The sequence below is a fragment of the Dipodomys merriami genome, unplaced genomic scaffold (assembly GCF_024711535.1).
Source record: "Dipodomys merriami isolate MVZ:Mamm:240054 unplaced genomic scaffold, mDipMer1.0.p SCAF_19, whole genome shotgun sequence".
Taxonomy (NCBI): Eukaryota; Metazoa; Chordata; class Mammalia; order Rodentia; family Heteromyidae; genus Dipodomys; species Dipodomys merriami.
Window position 1 is genome coordinate 19,382,696 of NW_027203270.1, and position 20,444 is coordinate 19,403,139.

The window sequence follows — 20,444 nt, forward strand, 5'->3', positions numbered from 1 at the left end:
AATTCCACTTCTGGGCTGGGAAGGTGGCTCAGTGGTAGAGCGCTTGCCTTGCATGCATGAGGCCCTGAGTTCAATTCCCCAGCACCACATAAGCAAAAAGAAACAAAGCTGGAAGTGGCGCTGTGGCTCAAGTGGTAGAGGGCTAGCTTTGAGCAAGAGCTGAGGGACAGCGCCAAGGCCCAGAGTTCAGGCCCCATGACCAGAACCCCCCCGCCAAAAAAAAGAATTCCAGTCCACAATGCAGCAGTACTTTGTAGACATAGTGAGCAAAGAAGCATTAGGGATTAGGACAGTCTGATAGTACGTTAGTCAAAGTTCTTTCAGTAACATTAGTAAAAATGCACTTCAGGCTGATTTGGGAGAAAAAAAAAAATCAAGATTTATTTTAAGCATACCTGAGAACTGACTAGAGTCCAAGGCAAGGAGGAAGCAGAAACCAGAGAAGTCATCGGGGTTACCAAGGGCAGCTGCTCTCAGGCTTATCCATGTGGTGCCAGCTCCTGCCTTTTAAGTGCCCCATCTAAGCTACCATCCAAGCCACTGTCACAGAAGGTGACTGTTACCTCTTCTTAACATAAAGGATTTGATGGATCAGTACTGCTATGTTGGGGGGAAAGGGAGAGAAAAAGTCAAAGTGCACAAACATGGCTTTCACACCTGAGCAGTGGGGATTTAGTCAGGCAGGTTTCCAATAGTGTCATTAGAGATGCCAGCTGTTGTTTCAGGTACTTAGCTCTCAGTATTTAAACACAACAGTTATAAAGTAGAAAGTTGTAGTATTCTACAATTCAGAATGACTTAATGAGTCAAAAGTCCAGCACTAACACTCACTTACATTTCATAAAGCTCTACTGAATATCGGAACCTAAGTAGAAAAAAAAGTTACAAAAAATTTCTTATTTTATTGCTCTTCACTGGATTTGTTTGACATCTGATTTATACTTTTATCAAATTTGACAGAAGTGAAAACACATCAAGTTACAAATATTAGTTTTCTCACTAATATTTTTACTTTTTAAATAATATGTGTTGATGTCAATGACTATAAGGATACAGAATGTTCAACTAGTTACTTCAGCCTATAAAACCCTGCCAGGGTATCATATTTTGTGGACACACTGCATAGAGCCTGGAATACAGTAAGTGCTCAATGTTAGGGGAATACAATTCCAATTTTAATGTAAGTACAAGGATCTACTTTAGATCAAATATTAAAAATGGCTAATAATTTCAGGCCACACTGCTTCTATGACTTAGCAGGTGAGGCAAAAAGAAATAACTGAATTTCAAGTCTGCTATTTTCCCCCTTACTAGCAGTTTATAATTACTGGGATCTTTAGCTTAGAAACATAAAATGTACACAAAAGACATGACTAGAAATTACCCTAACCAAAAGCACTAGTTAAGTCTAAAATCTTACAGAAATTGTTTTTCTAAAACATGCAGAGGCGCAAGAGTTACTCCAAACCACATTTTATTCTGACTTTTATATTGCTTTCTTTTTGAAGTGTGAAACAATGTAAAATGGATAGAAATATTTTGTTAAAACAACAAAATGAGCTAATCACAACATACATACCTAATAAAAACCTCAGCCCTATTCCTACATTCTGAACACAAGGCTAAATGGCTCATGTTCTGGGTTTTTGTAAAGCAAGTGTTATTATTAGGAAAGATCGATATATTTCAACCAAAGAACCACAGATACCCTGAAAGCAAAAAGTTGACACCATCTTAAATAGAATTCATATTTATATATTTAAAATCAAACACAATTAAATAGAATATTGTTTAAGTACATGAATACTTCAACTTTAGAAGAATAACAGAGGTGGTACATAGTACCAAAAACTTATACACAGCCTTTTTGTTTCTTCTGTTGATAAAACGGTGTGCCTGTATACAATCAATATTGCAACGGAATAAATTCTCTATTCATTCAAGATTTTCTCAAGGACAGAGGTGATAATTATATACTTATATATATATATATGTATATATATTCATTTTTATTTTTGTAAAGTCTCAGTAAAAGCAGTAACACCTAAGAGAAGATTGGTGGACTGTGCTTGCCAACTAGAAGGCCCTGACCATGGCTGTGCAGTTCTGAAGCAAAGCCAACTAAGCAGAAGGAGAGAAAGTGTCCCACACTGTCATGAAGACAGAAAGGAAAATGACCAACTGCACACTTCCCATTCATAGCAAAGAAGGGGGAGGCCTCTCTCCCTATCTTATTTTTTTTTAAAGTACAATCTGGAAATAACCATTTTGTTCAAGGAAAAACTGGAGTGATCATTGCATTTCCCGGCAACTGGAGTGCAGAATTCCAGAGGAACAAGTCCTAATGCTCAAACAAATTTTGCCCTTTTTGTTAGCAGGGGAGAGACTGTTTGTAAGGATACTGCATCTCAGAAGCAAGTATAATGTCAAAATTGCATACTGCCACCAAAGAGAAGGATAACGTCACTGAAGCTTGACTTGTGCCTTGTCAGTTTCCTTCTAAATATGTGCCTCTGTGCAGTACACTATGTAAGAATCCTTACCTTTTTCTAAGCTGCTGGCCCCATACTGCCACTTGGAGCTGGCTGGCTTTTTGTGGGTAGAACTGAAATGGTTATTTTAGGAGACAAAGCAAGCACCTCTGCCACGTATTTTCTGCTACTGCCAGGAAAGGATTCCTGCTACAAGAATGTGCATCAAATACCAGCTCGGTGGTTATCTACCTCTCACAAGATGTGGTCCCTGTCCCAGTGGGTAACTCTATCCTAAGTGGACTACTGGCCACTGGAAAACTATTAAATTTCTAATAATGTCAACAATACCACTTTGTATTTTTGACTCACTGTGTGAATATCATGTGCATCATTTGTGTCTATATGTTACTCTGCATTATGGTGGAAATTTAGGATTGTCTCCTATTCTTTCATGGAACCAATAGTGATCTACCAGTGAACTCGAATACAGTGCTCTGTTTTCATTGGCTGTGTTGAAGATTCCAACCAAAGGAGAAAGTTCTCTTGTTTTTCAAAAGCAGATTTCCTTATGTGTTGTCTTGAGTCATAGCTGAAAAAAAAGAAAGAAAAAGAAAAAGGTAAGGTAAAGTATCAGTACAGTACTCTTTACAAAGAGTAAAAAATCTTTGATCTGGTAGCTAGTAAGATCAAGCTAAGGACACTGAGTCTTTCCCTTTACTTAACACCAGGGAACAAACATAGTATTTGTGAGACTGGACATGCTCCTTAAACAATTCAGTAATGACATTAGGTATCTATTCACACTGTAAGTTCAAGTACACTGTATGGGCAAATTAAATGCTGGAGGTTCAAAGCAGAGATTAATATGGGCTAAAGAGACTGAATGATCTTGAATAGGTTTAAGACTGCTCATACTCACAAAATTATTGTATGAGAATTAGAAGGGTTTTTTTTTTTTTTTTTTTTTTTTTGTCAGTCATGGGGCTTGAACTCTGGGCTTGGGCGCTGTCCCTCAGCTCTTCAGCTCAAGGCGAGCGCTCTACCACTTGAGCTACAGCGCCACTTCCGGTTTTCTAGTGGTTTATTGGAGATAGTAGTCTCACGGTCTTTCCTGCCCGGGCTGGCTTTGAACCGCGATTCTCAGATCTCAGCCTCCTGAGTAGCTAGGATTACAGGCGTGAGCCACCGGCGCCCGGCTAGAAGGGTTTTTTTTTTTGTTTTGGTTTTTATGTTCAGTATCTCTATTTATTAATGAGAAAATAAGGCACTGAAGAAGAAAAGCCACTTGCAGAAAGTCACACATCTTACCTAAAAATGGACTCAAGGACTGGAGGTATAACTTATCAGAAGAGAACCAGCTTACCATTCAGGACGCCTTGGTTCAAATCTCAGCACCACTCACTCACTCACTCACTCACTCACTCACTCACTCACTCATTGTGATTCCTAAAGTATAGGCAGGACAGATGCCCTGATAAGCCAAACATAAGCCAAGCAAACTCAAAAAACAAAATATAACTTAAAAATGAAAAGTACCTGATAAAGAAATCTGAACATACAAGTCAAAACAAAAAGCTTGAATTTTAAATATGTGTTTTCCAAAATGGTTTATAAAGAATATTTTCTTTCATTTTTCTTTTATTGCGGTGGTCTTGGAGCTTGAACTCAGGGCCTAGGTACTATCTCTATGCTTTTTTGCTCAAGGCTAGCATTCTAATACTTGGGTGGCAGCTCCACTTCCGACTTTTTGGTAATTGGAGATAAGAATCTCATGGACTTTTTTGTTCTGATCTTTGGTTCTTATCCTGAGTAGCTAGGGTTACAGGCACAAGCCACAAGCGCTTGGCTGAACATTTTATTGTCAAAATATTTAGTAATGAAATGAACATGAGGAATCACAAAAATAACTACTTCACACTTTTTTATACACCTTTAGCTTGTTCTTTACTATTTTAGGTTCAACTGAGCCAGAAGATAAATATAGACAAACACAATTACACTTATACAGAAAAGAGGATAGTTTGCAACAGTACACAGAGCTTTTGTATAAATAAGCTCAGTGAAAAATTCAGTTAATACAACATCTGTAATGATAATTCTCCAAAAAAAGGTGAGACAGCTAGCAGGGAAAGGGTAATACTGTACCTAAGCAACTACAATCTACCCAAAGTTGTATTTGGATGTCATCAAACATAGTCTTTGGGCCAAAGTTGTATGGATGTTATCAAACATAGTTTTTGGGTGAGGAGTATAGTTCACATAGCATGATTAAGGACTTGGTTTTGTGCTTCCACACCACAGTTTTTTCTTAAAGGATTCATCCGACAAGGAATGTGGCTTAGTGGTAGAGTGCCTAGCATGCATAAGGCCATGGGTTTGATTCCTTGGTACCATATAAACATAAAAAATAATTTTTATAAAGAGTCATTATGTAACTATAACTCCTCTGTACATCAACTTTATAATAACAATAAAAAAGTTAAAATAAGGCTAGGAAGGTGGCTCAGTGTAGAGGGCTTGCCTCACATGCATGAGGCCCACATAAGCAGAAAAAGATGGAAGCGGCGCTGTGGTTCAAGTGGTAGAGTGCTAGCCTTGAGCAGAAGAGCTTAGGGACAGTACCCAGGCCCAGAGTTCAGGCCCCATGGCTGACAAAAAGAAAAAAGTTAAAATAAAGGATTCATAAGGACATATTTTTCCTGATTCAAACTTTCTGTGTAACGTAAATAATGCAGGAGTAGTTTAAGGATATAAGCAGAAATTCTCCTATCACATTAAGTCTTTATGAATAAACTAAGAAGAAATAAAACTAGAAGGAACTAAGGACATTTGGCTTGAAGAAGGTGCTTTATGTGGCTCTCAAAGGTAAGATCAGAACTAGTTTGTGAAGCTACAGAGAAACAGAATATTAGATTTCACAAGGTCAGAATTCCAGTAACAATGATAGATGTCTGACCTCCAAGAAAAGATGGTAGTTTGATCACACACAATTAATTTGTTCCTTCTAAAACTAGTACTTTAAAAACCACCACTATCATCACAACCTCTATAAATACATGATTAAAAAAGAGGGAAGAAGCTAGGCACTGGTGGCTCATGCCTGAAATCCTAGCTACTCAGGAGACTGAGATCTGAGGATCTCAATTAAAAGCCAGCCTGGGCAGGAAAGTCTGTAAGACTCTTGTCTCTAATTAACCACCAGAAAGCCGGAAGTGGCTCTGTGGCTCAAGTGGTAGAGCACTAGCCTTGAAGTGAACAGTACAGGGACAGTGCCCAGATCTAGAGTTCAAGCCCCACAACCACCACCACCACCACCACCACCACCACCAACAACAACAACAACAAAAAGAACATAGGAGAGAGAAGAGGAGGTAGCATTGATACCTGTGGTAAAGGGAAGGGAAGTAAAAAAGTGAAAACACCACTTGTTAAAAGCTCATTTTAGAAGCAGTTCTCAGTGACTGTTGTACATCTAATCAGCCAGTGACTATCTTTAAAGCTCAACTTCAATAGAAAAATTTGATTGCTTCTCTGAATAAAATAAAACGAAGTGTCTCTGGGCTAAAGAAAACTAGACATGCCTGAAGGCACAATATTGTACTGAAAAGAGGATTCAAGGAGGGGTTTAAAATAATGAAGAATCCCAAGTCCCTTCTAGCCTTGTCACACTGGCTCCTGGATAACTGGTGGCCTAGCTTTAATTTAAAAGACAAGAGACTGGTAAGAGGTTTCTCTGTGGAACATCACCAGCCCATGAAAAAAAGAACTTCAAAACATTTCTGAGCCAGGTGCTGGTAGCTTACTCTTTTAATCCTGGCTACTTAGAGGAGGGTGAGACCTGAAAGACTGATGTTTTAAAGCCAGCCCAGGCAGAAAAGTCTGAGATTCTATTTCCAACTAACTGCCAAAATGCTGGACTAGAAGCATAACCCATGTGGTAGAGTGCCAATTGTGAGTAGGAAAGCTGAGAATATGAGGTTCCTGAGTTGGAGTCTGGTACTAGTACACAAACACAACTGTTTAACATTAAGAAATTGCCAAACTGTTTTATTTCAGTAGTACTGGGGTTCAAATTCAGTGTCTTGAACTTGCTAAAAAGGCATTCTACCACTTGAGCCAGAGTCTCACCCCTGTTTTCATTATCTTTTGAATACTGTCTTGCTTTTTATTCAGAGTGGCCAGGAATTTCTTACCGATACTTTCCAGCAGATGGGTTTTTATTGTTTTTCTTTGGTTGAGAAATGATCTCATGAATGTTTTCCCCTATGTTGGTACAGAATGGGGATCCTTCTGATCTCTGTCTCCTAGGTAGCTAAGATTACTGGCATAGCATCTGGTCCTGCTAAATTGTTTTTGTTTTTTAAAGGTACTAGGGTTAAACTCAGGGCCTAATCCTTGCTAGACAAGTGGCTTACCGATGAGTCTTGCTTTAAGCTCCCAAAGTGTTTTTTCAAAGTGATAATACTATTTCCATTCCCATCAGTGATCAAATTGTTTTATGTCCTTGACAACACATGGTATTCAGTCTTTTTTTGCTGGTCTTGGGGCTTGAACTCAGGGCCTGAGTGCTGTCCCTAAGCCTTTTTGTTCTAAAAGCTAGCACTCTACCACTTGAGCCACAGCCATTTCTGTTTTATTTTTCTGAATAGTTTAATGGATATAAAGAGTCTCACAGACTTTTCTGCCCAGGTTGGCGTCGAACTGAGATCCTCAGATCTTAGCCTCCTGAGTAGCTAAGGATTACAAGAGTGAGCCACTAGTGCCCAGCTTTGTATTCAGTCTTTTAAATTTTAGTGATTCTGGCTGGGAAGGTGGTTCAGTGGTAAGTGCTTGCCTTGCATGCATGAGGCACTGGGTTCCATTCCTCAGCACCACATAAGCAGAAAAAGCTGGAAATGGAGCTGTGGCTCAAGTGGTAGAGCACTAGCCTTGAACTGAAGAGCTGAAAGACAGCGCCCAGGCCCAGAGTTCAGGCTCCAGGACTGACAAAATAAACAAACAAACAAACAAACAAAAATAAAAGTGATTCTTTTGAGTATGAAGTCAAATATCTTTGTGACTTTAATTTGCATTTCCTTAATGCTAATGATGTTGGGGTTCTTGCACATCAGTATTGGCTATTCATTTATCTTCTTTGTGTAGTATTTATTCCTATCTTTTGGCCATTAAAAAAAAAATCAAGGGCTGGGAAGGTGGCTCAGTGGTAGAGTGCTTGCCTTGCATGCATGAGGCCCTGGGTTCAATTCCTCAGCACCACATAAGTGGAAAAAAAAAAGCCGGAAGTAGAGCTGTGGCTCAAGTGGTAGAGCACTAGCCTTGAGCTGAACAGCTGAGGGACGGTGCCCAAGCCCAGAGTTCAGGCCCCACGACCGCTACCCCTCTCCCCCACCTCCAAAAAAAATCAAACTGGAAAGTGGTGCTGTGGCTCAAAGTGGTAGAGACCTAGCCTTCATCATAAAACTTAGGGACAGGGTCCAAGCCCTGAGTTCAAGCCCCATGACCAACAAAAAACAAAAAACATCAGCCTATAAACTGAAACATGTCCCTCATCACAACCTTTTGAAATTCAGAAAAAAAAATAATTTTTTATTAAAAACAAAGAGTCTTTAGAATTCAAGGCTTATTTACATGTTCTGGATACAACTCTTAGAAAGATGTTTTTCAGCTAGGTGCTGGTGGCTCAGGCCTGTAATCCTACCTACTTAGGAGACTGAGATCTGAGGATCACAGTTCAAAGCCAGCCTGGGCAGGAAAGTCCGTGAGACTCTTATCTCCAATAAACCACCAGGAAACCAGAAGTGGCTCTGTGGCTCAAGTGGTAGATGCCTTGAGCTGAAGAGCTGAGGGACAGTGCCTAAGCCAAGAGTTCAAGCCCTACAACTGACAGGAAAAAAAAAAAAAAAAAGATGTTTTTTACCCAGTGTTGGTTACTCACACTTATAATCCTAACTATTCAGTAGGATGAGATCTGAGGATCACAGCTCAAAGTCAGCACAGGCAGAAAAGTCTGTGAGACTCTTATCTCCAATAAACTATTCAGAAAAAGCCACAGGTGGTGCTGTGGCTCAAGTGATAGAGCATGCTAGCCTTGAACATGGAAGAGGCTCAGGGTCAGTGCAATCAGGCCCTGAGTTCAAACCCCAGGACTAGCAAAAAAAAAAAAAAGTATGTAGTTAAGTCTGATCTCTTATGACTGTCCAATGTCAGTGCTTGGGTTTTAAGAATGCACTAACAAAACCCGGCACTGGTGGCTCACACCTGTAATCCTAGCTACTCAGGAGGCTGAGATATGAGGATCATGGTTCAAAGCCGCCTGGGCAGGAAAAGTCTGTGAGACTCTTACTCAATAAACTACCAGAAAACCAGAAGTGGCACTGTGGCTCAAGTGGTAGAGCACTAGCCTTGAGCTGAAGAGCTGAGGAACAGCACCCAGGCCCAGAGTTCAAGTCCCATGACAGAGCAAAAAAAAAAAAAAAAAAGCACTAACAAACCCATATATTACCACACATGGCTAATGCTCCTTGGGACTCAGGGCCATATGGGTTGCGCTCAATCACTTGAGTCAATTACTAGTTTTCATTAGGTGTTATCCTTTTCTTTTCTTTTTTCTTTTTGTTCCCCCTGGTGGTATTGGAACCTGAACAAGCGACTTGCAAGGCAGGTGCTCTACCAAACTGAGCCACAGCTCTGGCCCTGTTTTCAATTGCTTAATTTTGAGATAGTTTTGCTTCCTGCCCAGTGTGTGCCTAGACCACAAGTTGCTTTGTTAGTTTCCTGTTATTGCTAAGATGATAGGTATGTGCCACTGTGTCCAGTTTCCCTCTATTGAGATGGAATCTTGTCGAATTTTCTGCCTGAGCTAGTATGAAACTATGACCTTCACAAAGCTGGCTGTGGCTTAGAATTATAAGCATGTACCACTGTACCAAGTTAAAGTTTGAGAAGGAGCCTTGTGAACTTCTCTGCCTTGGTTTGCCCCAAATTATGATTCTCCCATTTTTAGTTTTCCAAGTAGTCAGGATTATAGGCATGAATTGCCAATACCCAGATTATCCTTTCTTTGTATTGTTGGATCAGTTTTCTCACATTTTGTCAAGGATTTTCCATGTATGTTCATAAGAGAAACTACAGTTTCTCTACTTATAATGTCTTTGATTTTCAGTGTTGGCTGCACAGCATGAGTTAGGAAATACTGTGCTCTCCTAATATTTTTGGAACTTTATAGAAATGCTATTATTTTTCTTAAAATTATATCTGAGCATGAAGCTCTATGAAAAAGTTTTTAACTAGAGATTCAATTTCTTTAATAAATGCAGTGTTTTTCAGGCGCCAGTGGCTCACACCTAGAATCCTTGCTATTCAGGAGGCTGAGATCTGAGGATTGCAATTCAAAGCCAGTCCAGGCAGGAAACTGTGAGACTCTTATCTCCAATTAACTCCCCCGCCCCCCCCCCCCAAAAGCCACAAGTGGAACTGTGACTCAAGTGTAGAGTGCTAGTCTTGAGCAAAAAAGCTCAAGGACAGTGCCCAAGCTCAAAGTTCAAACAAAACAAGCAACCAACCAACCAGGATTATTCAAGTTTTCTATTTCTTTTTGAATGTGCTTTCATGCTTATTAGCATTAAGTTGTTCAAAATGTTTCTCTCTTTTTTTTTTTTTTTTGGTCAGCCATGGGGCTTGTACTCAAGAGCCTAGGTGAACTTTCATGTTCAAGGCTAGCACTCTATCATCTTTTTTTTTTTTTTTGCTGGTCATGGGCTTGAACTCGGGGCCTGAGCGCTGTACCTTAGCTCTTCAGCTCAAGGCTAACCCTCTATCACTTGAGCCACGGCACCACTTTTGGTTTTTTCTGCTTATGTGGTGCTGAGGAATCGAACCCAGGGCCTCATGCATGCAAGGCAAACACTTTACCGCTGAGCCATCTTCCCAGCCCCTAGCACTCTATCACTTGAGCTTGCTTTTTTAATGGTTAACTGGCGATAATGAGAGTCTCCTGGATTTTTCTGCCTAAGTTGGCTTTGGACCACAAGCCTCAGTTCTAGACCTCCTAAGTAAGATTACAGGTATGAGCTACCAGTACCTGATGCCTCTTTCTTTCTCCTCTGTCTCTGTCTCTCTCTCCCCTCCTCTCTCTCTCTTTTCTCTCTCCCTCCCTCCCTCCCTCCATCCCTCTCTCCCTACCCGCCCTCTCTCATTGCTGGTCTTGAACTCAGGGCCTAGGCCTTTTTGTGCTTAAGGCTAGCACTCTACCACTTGAGCCACAATGCCTCTTCTGGCTTTTTCTGAGTAGGTTATTGGAGATAGAGTCTCACAAACTTTTCTACCTGGGTTGACTTCAAACGGTGATCCTCAGATCTCAGCCTCCTGAGTAGATAGGATTACAGGCATGAGCCACCAGTGCTTTTAATGTAGTTATTATTAATATGATCGGGCTTACATCTGTCATCTTGTCTCACTGGTTCTTTTTCTTCCTTTATATCTTTTGGATTCAGTTTTTGTTGTTTAAATTTGGCAGTACTAGGTTTTGAACTCAGGGCTTTGTACTTACTGGGCAAGTGCTCTACCACTAGAGGTATGCCTCTAGGTCTACTCTTTTCTTTGTTTTTAGTTATTTTTTGGATAGGGTCTTGTGTTTTGTCAGGGGCCAGAGTCAGACTATTATCCTCTTACCTATGCCTCCAGGTAGGTGGGGTATTACGGGTGCATGCCATCATACCCAGCTTGTTAGCTCAGATGAGTTTCGGCTAACTTTTTGCCTGAATTAGCCTCAAACCCAGATCCCTTTGCTCTCTATATCACATGCCTTAACAAACAAGATTCACTATTATTTTAGGCACTAGTTTTTAATATCTCTTTAGTGGTCTACTTACTAGCTTTATCATTTAATGTTTGCTTTTTTTTTTTTTTGCTGGTCCTGGAGCTTGAACTCAGGGCACTGTCTCTAAACTTCTTTTGCTCAGGGCTAGCATTCTACCACTTGAGCCACAGCTCTACTTCTGGCTTTTTCTGTTTATGTGGTACTAAGGAATTGAACTCAGGGCTTCATGTATGCTAGGCAAGCACTCTACCAATAGGCAATATTCCCAGCCACATTAGTATTTGCTTTTAAGGTTTATAATGTACACATCATAGGTGAGAGCGCCCAGTGAATTTTATTTTAAAAAGAAGGTTGAACTTTGGTTTTTGGTATACAGTTATTACTTACAGAGTAATAACTGATCCTTTTAAAACTTGTCTTTTTGTAACTAGGGTCTACCATTCAAACATCTTGTTCTCAAAACTTGCTTTAGGTGCTTTACACTAGTAGTAGTAAGCCATAGTTACCAGTGCTTTCTGTATTACTCTGGCTAGAGGGAATATGAACTACTCCTAACTCTAGGTTCCAGGTATCATTCACACTAAATTCTGGGGGTTCTTTCCTTGGACATGTACATTTTTTTTTTTTTTTTGGTTGGTCATGGAGCCTGAACTCTGGGCCTTGGCACTGTCCCTCAGCTCTTTAGCTCAAGGCTCTACCACTTGAGCCACAGTGCCACTTTCAGCTTTTTCTGCTGGAAGTTCGATTCTGAGGAATCGAACCCAGGGCCTCATGCATGCAAGGCAAGCACTCTACCACTGAGCCACCTTCCCAGCCCCAGATATATACATTTTGACCCAACAGATACAGATTAGTACTTGGCCAAGGACTTGAGGGGACCTCTCCAAATATCTTTCCAACTCTGGTTATGTTAGAATTTCCAAATTTTACTTTCTTTTTCTTTACTTTTACTTTAGTGTGTGTGTGTGTGTGTGTGTGTGTGTGTGTGTGTGTGTGTGTGTGTGTGTGTGTGTGTGTGTGTGTGTGTGTGTGTGTGTGTGTGTGTGTGTGTGTGTGTGTGTGTGTGTGTGTGTGTGTGTGTGTGTGTGTGTGTGTGTGTGTGTGTGTGTGTGTGTGTGTGTGTGTGTGTGCGCGCTGGTACTGGAGCTTGAACTCAAGGCCTATGTTCTGGCCACTTGAGCCACATCTCTACTTCCAACTTTTTGGTGCTTATGTGTAGATAAAGAGTCTCAGAGACTTTTCTGCCTAAGGTATCTTTGAATTACTATCCTCAGATCTCAGTCTCCTCCACAGCTAGTATTAGGTAGACATAAGCCACCTAAGCCCAGCTAAGCTTTGCTTTCTGACTCCTCAACTCAGCAAATCTGCTGGATTCTATTTGGGTTCTTCCACTGATTTAGAAAATGCTTCTAAGCAGTGAACTACATCACTTTAAAGAGAAGGCAATTGCTATAACTGTTAACCCTTCAAAGGCAAATATAGAGTACCTTGTGTTCCTTTTTTATGTTTCAATACCTGAAAGGTAAAAGTCTTTTCAGTTTTACACAAGCTAGGTCAAAATATAGTGTTCCTTACCTTTGTAGACTTCTCTAATGGTTGATCATAGTGTGCCTGCTGCATAACATCACTGACTATCATTTTAGCAATCTTCCAAGCTAGCTCTTCTTGGGCCTAAAAGAAGTAATCCAAGCTGTTGATAATGGTTATTCATTAGAAGCATCAAGATACATGTAATTAGTGCTCTAAATACAAGTGTATATGCACATCATTTGGGTAAAAAGTATCTTCCCATGTATGAAAGGATTTAGGCACCCCCCTGGCTATTTTTTTTTGGCCAGTTCTGGGACTTGAACTCAGGGCCTGGGCACTGTCCCTGAGCTTCTTTTGCTCAAGACTAGTACTCTACCACTTGAGCCACAATGTCACTTGCAGCCTTTTCTGTTTATGTGGTACTGAGGAATGGAACCCAGGGCTTTATGCATATTAGGCAAGCACTCTACCAATAAGCCACATTCCCAGCCCTCAGCTATGACTTATTAACATGTTACTTACTGTGCTACAGAGTCAGTTACTATACAGAAACATGACCCTTTGTTAGATGGTCAAATATAACTTTTTTCTACAACCATCTTTCAATGAACTTATTAAAAAAGCAAAAGTTTTACTTCTAAAAGTAAAACTGTTAGACAGAAAATAAACATTTTGGTTTCTGTTTCTGCACCAATGACAGATACCTGCTGGTTGATGGAATTTTGAATGCAGAGGAGGAGGGAGAAAGGGAAAAATGAGGGAGGGGGTAACAGGTTAGACAAGAAATGTAATCACTACCTTACTTATGTAACTCTAACCCCTCTGTACATCACCTTGACAATAAAATTAAAATTAAAAAAAAACTTGACTGTGGGAATATTCTTCCATGGTCTCTGGCTTGCAGACACCTTCACTGTCACCACAAGGCAAATGTTAGTTGCTAAGAAGGGCCCAGCCTTTTTTGTTACAACCTGAGTAAGAGAGCACTGATGTATCATGCTGCTTAAATGTAGGAACTCAAAATGAGAAAATGTGAAGCTGGACTTACATAAGGGGAATACTTATAACTCTCACACTAAAAGTAGAATTTACCTCATCAGTATTTCCTTGTACCCACTTCTTCATAGCTTGTGAGAACATGGAGCCTAGTAAACAAAGCCAAAATTGAATAATGATTTCATGCATAATTTTACATTAAAAAATGCTCTTATTGAAAAGCTGTTACCGTTAGCCATTTCTTTCTCTAGAGTGATCACATCAAAAACATTAAGGAACCACTAATAAAAACTGGTTGCATCTCTTCAACGACAGATATTTAATTTGCAAACATAAAGGTTGAAAATGCTTTTAAACAACGATTTCAGAGTTACAGATTTTCTTCCACTCTAACCTGATGAAAGAAACTATCCTATTATCCAATGCTGGATGTGCAACAAACATTAAAAACAAAACTAAACCCTAAAGAGAATGTCAGTTTTGGGTAAGAATCTACCAACATATCAGGAGAAGTCAATTCACTCATTATCTTTTCACTCATTAACTATCCAGAGAAGCTCCTATACAAAAGTGCTTGCTAGTATTTTATGCTGTTATAAGCTGGATGTCTGGTCTATAAAAATTATGTGCACAAGAGAAGAGTTTTAAATAGCCACGTTCTATCCCAGCCAAGGAGTACCTCAACTTTCTAACATGTACAAGGACACATTTTCTCAGGACACTAAAGAACTGCCAGACAATTGAGCTAGCCTTTAATCCCACAATATACACAACTTATATATTACAAAAGATCTGAATACACTGGGTGCTGGTAGCTCATGCCTATAATCCTAGCTACTCAGAAGAATGAGATCTGAGGACCGCATTGTGAAGTCAGGCGAGGCACGAAGTCCAGGAGACTCTTATCTCTAATAAACCAGAAAAAAAGCTGAAAGTGGAGGTGTGGCTTTAGTGATTAAGAGTACCAGCTTTTTTTTTTTTTTTTGGTCCGTCATGGGGCTTGAACTCTGGGCCTGAGTGTTGTCCCTGAGCTCTTCAGCTCAAGGCAAGCACTCTACCACTTGAGCCACAGCGCCACTTCCAGTTTTCTGGTGGTTTATTGGAGATAAGAGTTTCACAAACTTTCCTGCTGGGCTGGCTTTGAATCATGATCCTCAGACCTCAGCCTCCTGAGTAACTAGGACTACAGGCGTGAGCCATCAGGGCCCAGCTAAGAGGATCAACTTTGAGTGGAAAAAAACAAGCCAAAACACAACACCCTGAGGTTAAGCCCTGAGACTGGCACACAAAAATAGATAAATAGATAGATAGATACACAGACAGAATAGGCTCATTTCCTAGCTTTTCCTTAAACCAACTTAATGTTAGTAGATTATTTCTTAAGGCATGGTTCTGATTAATTCATTGAGATAATACTATGCATAACATTCATGAAAAAAATATAACCGAAATCCTTTTCTTTCAGTAACTTTTACTGTAGACAGGGTTTGAATATTGGCTTGCTCTGCCAAACAGAGCTAATAAGGGCCATAATATAAATGCTCTGCCTAAAATCTCAGCTGGCTCTTCAACTGCTACATGGCTCTCTGCAAGCTCATCTGCATCTGTAGTCACACTGCTAGCAGCCTTCTATTTGCTCGCATCTCTCCTCTTCTATCAGTCCAGCTAACTTTGAATCCTCATCTGTCCACCCCACACCTCTAACACAGAGCTTTTCAAGATAACATTACCAGTCTTCTTTTCTACACATTCTCTTTGAGGTATCTCATCCTTTCTTGTAGTTTTAACTTCCTCTAATATGCAAATACTTTGGAAATCTTATTTCTCATCATATTAATAATTATGATCTAGTATCACTTCAAAGGTAACATATGCAAATACTTTGGAAATCTCTTATTTCTCATCATATCAATAATTATGATCTAGTATCACTTCAAAGGTAACATTTTCAAGACTGAACTCATTGCCTCATCTAAGTTCATTTGTCTCCTATCTACTTTTTCAAAAAGAAAAACAAACTCTCCTCAAACCTATTTTCCTCATTTACTCATGTATACATGAAATCTATCACCACATTCTGCCTTGAAATGCAATTTTTTCTTTTTTCTTTTTTTTCTGGTCATAGGGCTTGAACTCTGGCCCTGGGCACTGTCCCTGCGCTCTTCAGCTCAAGGCGAGCGTTCTATGGCTTGAGCCACAGCACCACTTCTAGTTTTCTAGTGGTTTACTAGAGATAAAGAGTCTCTTGGACTTTCCTGCCCATGCTGGCTTTGAACCGTGATCCTCAGATCTCAGCCTCCTGAGTAGCTAGGATTACAGGTGTGAGCCACCGGCACCTGGCTAGCTTCCAATTTTTTGACTTCAGCCTTGTTAGTGTCCTTAATTCCAACCTTCTAATTCCTTGTTACTACTAACTCCAAATCTCTTCTCATTACTATTAATGCTACTGCCTGATGGTTTCCCTAATATCAGTTTTTTCTCCTCTGTAATTAATTCTCATTCTGCTGCCAGAAGAATGTATCTGGTCAATAATCAGCTTAGAAATCCCTGATGCCTACAATAAGGAGGCAAGTTCCTTAAGAGAGAATGCAATGGTTCTTTCAACTAGAGTACTTCGTCTCTACCAGTCCATCCAGGCCCTGGGAGGGATTCCAATATAGTGACACAAGCCTACATCTTTCATAATTCTTTTTATTAGGATTTTTCCTAAATGATTTTGATGTAGCCACTTATTTCACCTTGTCTTTTCTGAAATCAAAGTTATCATATTCTTAGGAACATCTGAGATATATACCCTATCTATCTATTACTAGGGTTTTAAAACCCAAGCTAAAGCTATAGGCTGGCAAACAACACACATTCTGTCCAGTTGTCCTTAGCAAGGAAGGCAGAAGAAAGCAGTAGAACTGCAATAATTGTGAAAACAGCATTGTGAATTAAAGCCCTGTACTTGCTATCTTGCTATCAATCTGCTATACCACCCCTAACAATTCACAACATCCCTATTCCTATTTCTTCATTTGAGGCTGGGGAAGATAGTATACACAAAGCCATCATCTAAGAACCATATAAGCTTAAAAATACCAATATCCACCATTTTGGGTCTGAGAAGGAAGAATTTTTTTTCTTTTGCCAGTCATGGGGCTTGAACTCTGGACCTGGGTGCTGTCCCTGCGCTCTTCAGCTCAAGGCAAGCGCTCTACGGTTTTCTAGTGGTTTACTGGAGATAAGAGTCTCACAGATGGGCTGGGAAGATGGCTCAGTGGTAGAGCGCTTGCCTTACATGCCTGAGGCCCTAGGTTCGATTCCTCAGCACCACATAAGCAAAAAGAAAAAGCTGGCTCAAGTGGTAGAGCGCTAGCCTTGAGCTGAAGAGCTGAGGGACAGCACCCAGGCCCAGAGTTCAGGCCCCACGACCGGACCCCCCCCCCCCCAAAAAAAAAGAGTCTCACAGACTTTCCTGCCCGGACTGGCTTTGAATGGTGATCCTCAGATCTCAGACTCCTGAGTAGCTAGGATTACAGGTGTGAGCTACTAGCACCTGGCTAAGAATATTCTTAAGAGCAAGAGGAAAGTGGATTTCAAAAGAAAAGAAATGAAGTCATATGTGTTTGTGTCTGATTCCTATAAAATATGAAAGATCAAGCTACATATATATATATATAAAGTGGCTTATGAGAGCTATCCCAACAAGAGTACCAGTCCAACCAAGTTTTAAAAAATTGGACTTTTAGGGTCTGGGAATGTGGCTTAATGGTAGAGTGCTTGCCTAGCATCCAGGAAGCCTTGGGTTTGACTCTTCAGTACCATATAAACAGAAAAAGCCAAAAGTAGTGTTGTGGCTCAAGTGGTAGAGTGCTAGCCTTGAGCAAAAGAAGCTCAGGACCAGTGCCCAGGCCCCGAGTTCAAGCCCCAGGACTAGCAAACAAACAAACAAACAAACAAAAACAAAACATTGGACTTTAAAAAACTATTCAGTTAATCTTCCTGAAATTCTTCAGGATCAATTAATTCAAGCAATACATACTCAGTGCTTACCATGTGTGGTAGGTATAATTTTAGAATCAAGGAATATAGAACCAAGTACAATAAACAATCCCTGTTCTCAGAGATGTAGTATTCTAGCCATAAAAGAGAAACAGACCATAAACAGGTATTCAAATATGAGTAATAAAAGGAGAAGTGGCACTGTGGCTCAAAGTGGGAGAGTGCTAGTTTTGAACACAAGATCTTGCTCAGGAACAGCACCCTAGACCCTGAGTTCAAGCCTCATGACCAAAAAAAAAAAAAAAAAAAGCTTTAGAAAATAAGTGAGAGGGGCTGGGAAGGTGTCTCAGTGGTAGAGCGCTTGCCTTGCATGCCTGAGGCCCTGGGTTCGATTCCTCAGCACCACATAAGCAAAAAGAAAAAAGCTGGAAGTAGCGCTGTGGCAAGTGGTAGAGTACTAGCCTTGAGCTGAAGAGCTGAGGGACAGTGCCCAGGCCCAGAGTTCAGGCCCCATGAGCAGACCACCACCACCCCCCCAAAAAAAAAGAAAATAAGTGAGAAAGTAAAGAAATATTCTTTTGGTGGCTATCTCTGTGAAGAGACAATAGTAAGAAGAAAAAGTCGGTCACTACATGAAAGCCACGGCAGGGGAAAAAGCAATGTTGGGAGGCCTGTAAAAGAAGAAACTGCAACATACAAGATAGTCCAAGCAGAGCTTTGTAGATTCCAGAAGGGGACACAGTAAAGAATGGAGTGGATGAAGCAGTGAAATAAATATACAGTATTTTACCAGTCTACATTTCATAAAGTAGAGGCAAAAGATATAAAGTAAAAGACCTACTCTCTAAAGTAACTACATTTTTGTTCTTGTTTTTGTATGTCTTTTCAGGTAACATTTTAATTTATAACTCCAATATTATAGAGAATTTTCTTAAAAACACTATATCCAACAGAACCTATGATCTGTTTTAACAAAAAATGTGTAATTTCCAGTTTATAAAAAATGAAGGGGAAGCTGGGCACCGGCAGCTCACATCTGCAATCCTAGCTACGCAGGAGGCTGAGATCTAAGGATCACGGTTCAAAGCCAGCCAGGGCAAGGAAAGTCCATGAGACTCTTATCTCCAATAAACCACTAGAAAACAGGAAGTGGTGCTGTGGCTCAAGTGGTAGAGTGCTTGCATTGAGCTGAAGAGCTGAGGGACAGCGCTCAAGTCCAGAGTTCAAGCCCCACGACCAACCAAAGAACAAAAACAAAAACAAAAAATGAAGGGGACAAAGAATACAGTAAACCACACAATAAGGAAAGTCCAGAAGGTTGAGCATTCTGAAGATTAATTGAACTGTTATGTTTAACAGGTCAGAGTCTTAAAAAGGAACCAACTGCTGGACGCAGGTGGCTTACACCTGTAATGCTAGCTACGAAGAAGGCTGAGATCTGAGGATCATGGTTAAAAGCCAGCCCAGGCAGAAAAGTCTGGGAGACTTTTATCTCCAATTAACCACCAGATAAAACCAGAAGTGGTGCTGTTGCTCAAGTGGTAGAGCACTAGCCTTGAGCTGAAGAGCTGAGGGACAGTGCCCAGACCAAGAGTTCAAGCAACATGACAAAAAAAAAAAAAAAAGGAACCAACTGAGAGTAAAACTGATTGGGACTATACCTCTTATTTATAACTCTGGCATCTAGCTTGGTAGGGACTATACCTCTTATTTATAACTCTGGCATCTAGCTTGGTACATGGAACACAAGAACCACTTAAACATCTTATGAGTAAGTGAATTCAATTTCTATGTTCCTACACTACCAAAATATACTTTGCTGAGACATCTGGACAACCAAAGAAAGTACCACCATATATGGATGTATTTAACTAAACTACTCAAATTCCTCTCATTATTTTATGTAGATGGGTCTTGGTTACATAAATAACTTGATGGACAGACTTTCTGGTAGAGATAAAATCCTGTTTCCTCAATTATCAAACATCACTCAAAATCTGACTGTTCCTCCACTACCAGCCTAATCTACTGATCCCTGTCAAGAATGTTCTGCTTCTCCTTTTAAACTTTATAGTCTATTTCCAAATGACTGCCAGAACAATCCATGTAATGCATCTGTCATATCACATTGCTTCCTATTTCAACCTTCAAGGGTCCCTAGTAATTTCCAGTCCTTGCCATGATCTCTCACTTACCTTCTACCATTCATTCCTCTGCTCACTCACTCTAGCTACATTGGTCTTATCTCCTGACATGCCAAGATTTCTAGCTCCATCCTCTATTCATTTTTTCCCCCTAACAGTTACCAGGACTTGAACCCAGGGACTTCAGCTTGTTCAGCTTGCTTGCTCACAGCTGGCACTCTATCACTTAAACCACTCTTCTAATCTTGATTTTTAAAATTTTAAAAATAATTCTGTTGAAGTGTCCCAGTCCACAACAATCTTTTTTGTTTATTTACTTATTTATTTGCCAGTCATGGGGCTTACATTCAGGGCCTGGGCACTGTCCTAAGCTTCTTCTGCTCAAGGCCAGGACTCTACCACTTGAGCCACAGTGCCACTTCTGGCTTTTTCTGTTTGTGTGGTACTGATGAACCTAGGGCTTCATGCATATGAGGTAAGCATTCTACCATTAAG

At 40.3% G+C, this 20,444-nt stretch overlaps 1 protein-coding gene across 2 annotated transcripts in view; it reads right to left on the minus strand.

Moving 5' to 3' along the window:
• Positions 1-1,739: 1,739 nt before the first annotated feature.
• Positions 1,740-20,444, minus strand: part of Akap10 (A-kinase anchoring protein 10) — a 69,037-nt gene continuing 50,332 nt past the window's right edge. For both annotated transcript variants that reach the window (XM_070027614.1, XM_070027615.1), the window contains 3 exons: positions 13,915-13,967; positions 12,868-12,963; positions 1,740-3,063 (listed from right to left, as the gene is read on the minus strand). In XM_070027614.1, the coding sequence (XP_069883715.1) occupies positions 3,058-3,063; positions 12,868-12,963; positions 13,915-13,967 (155 nt within the window). In that variant the 3' untranslated portion in view covers positions 1,740-3,057. The remainder of the gene's footprint in view (positions 3,064-12,867; positions 12,964-13,914; positions 13,968-20,444) is intronic.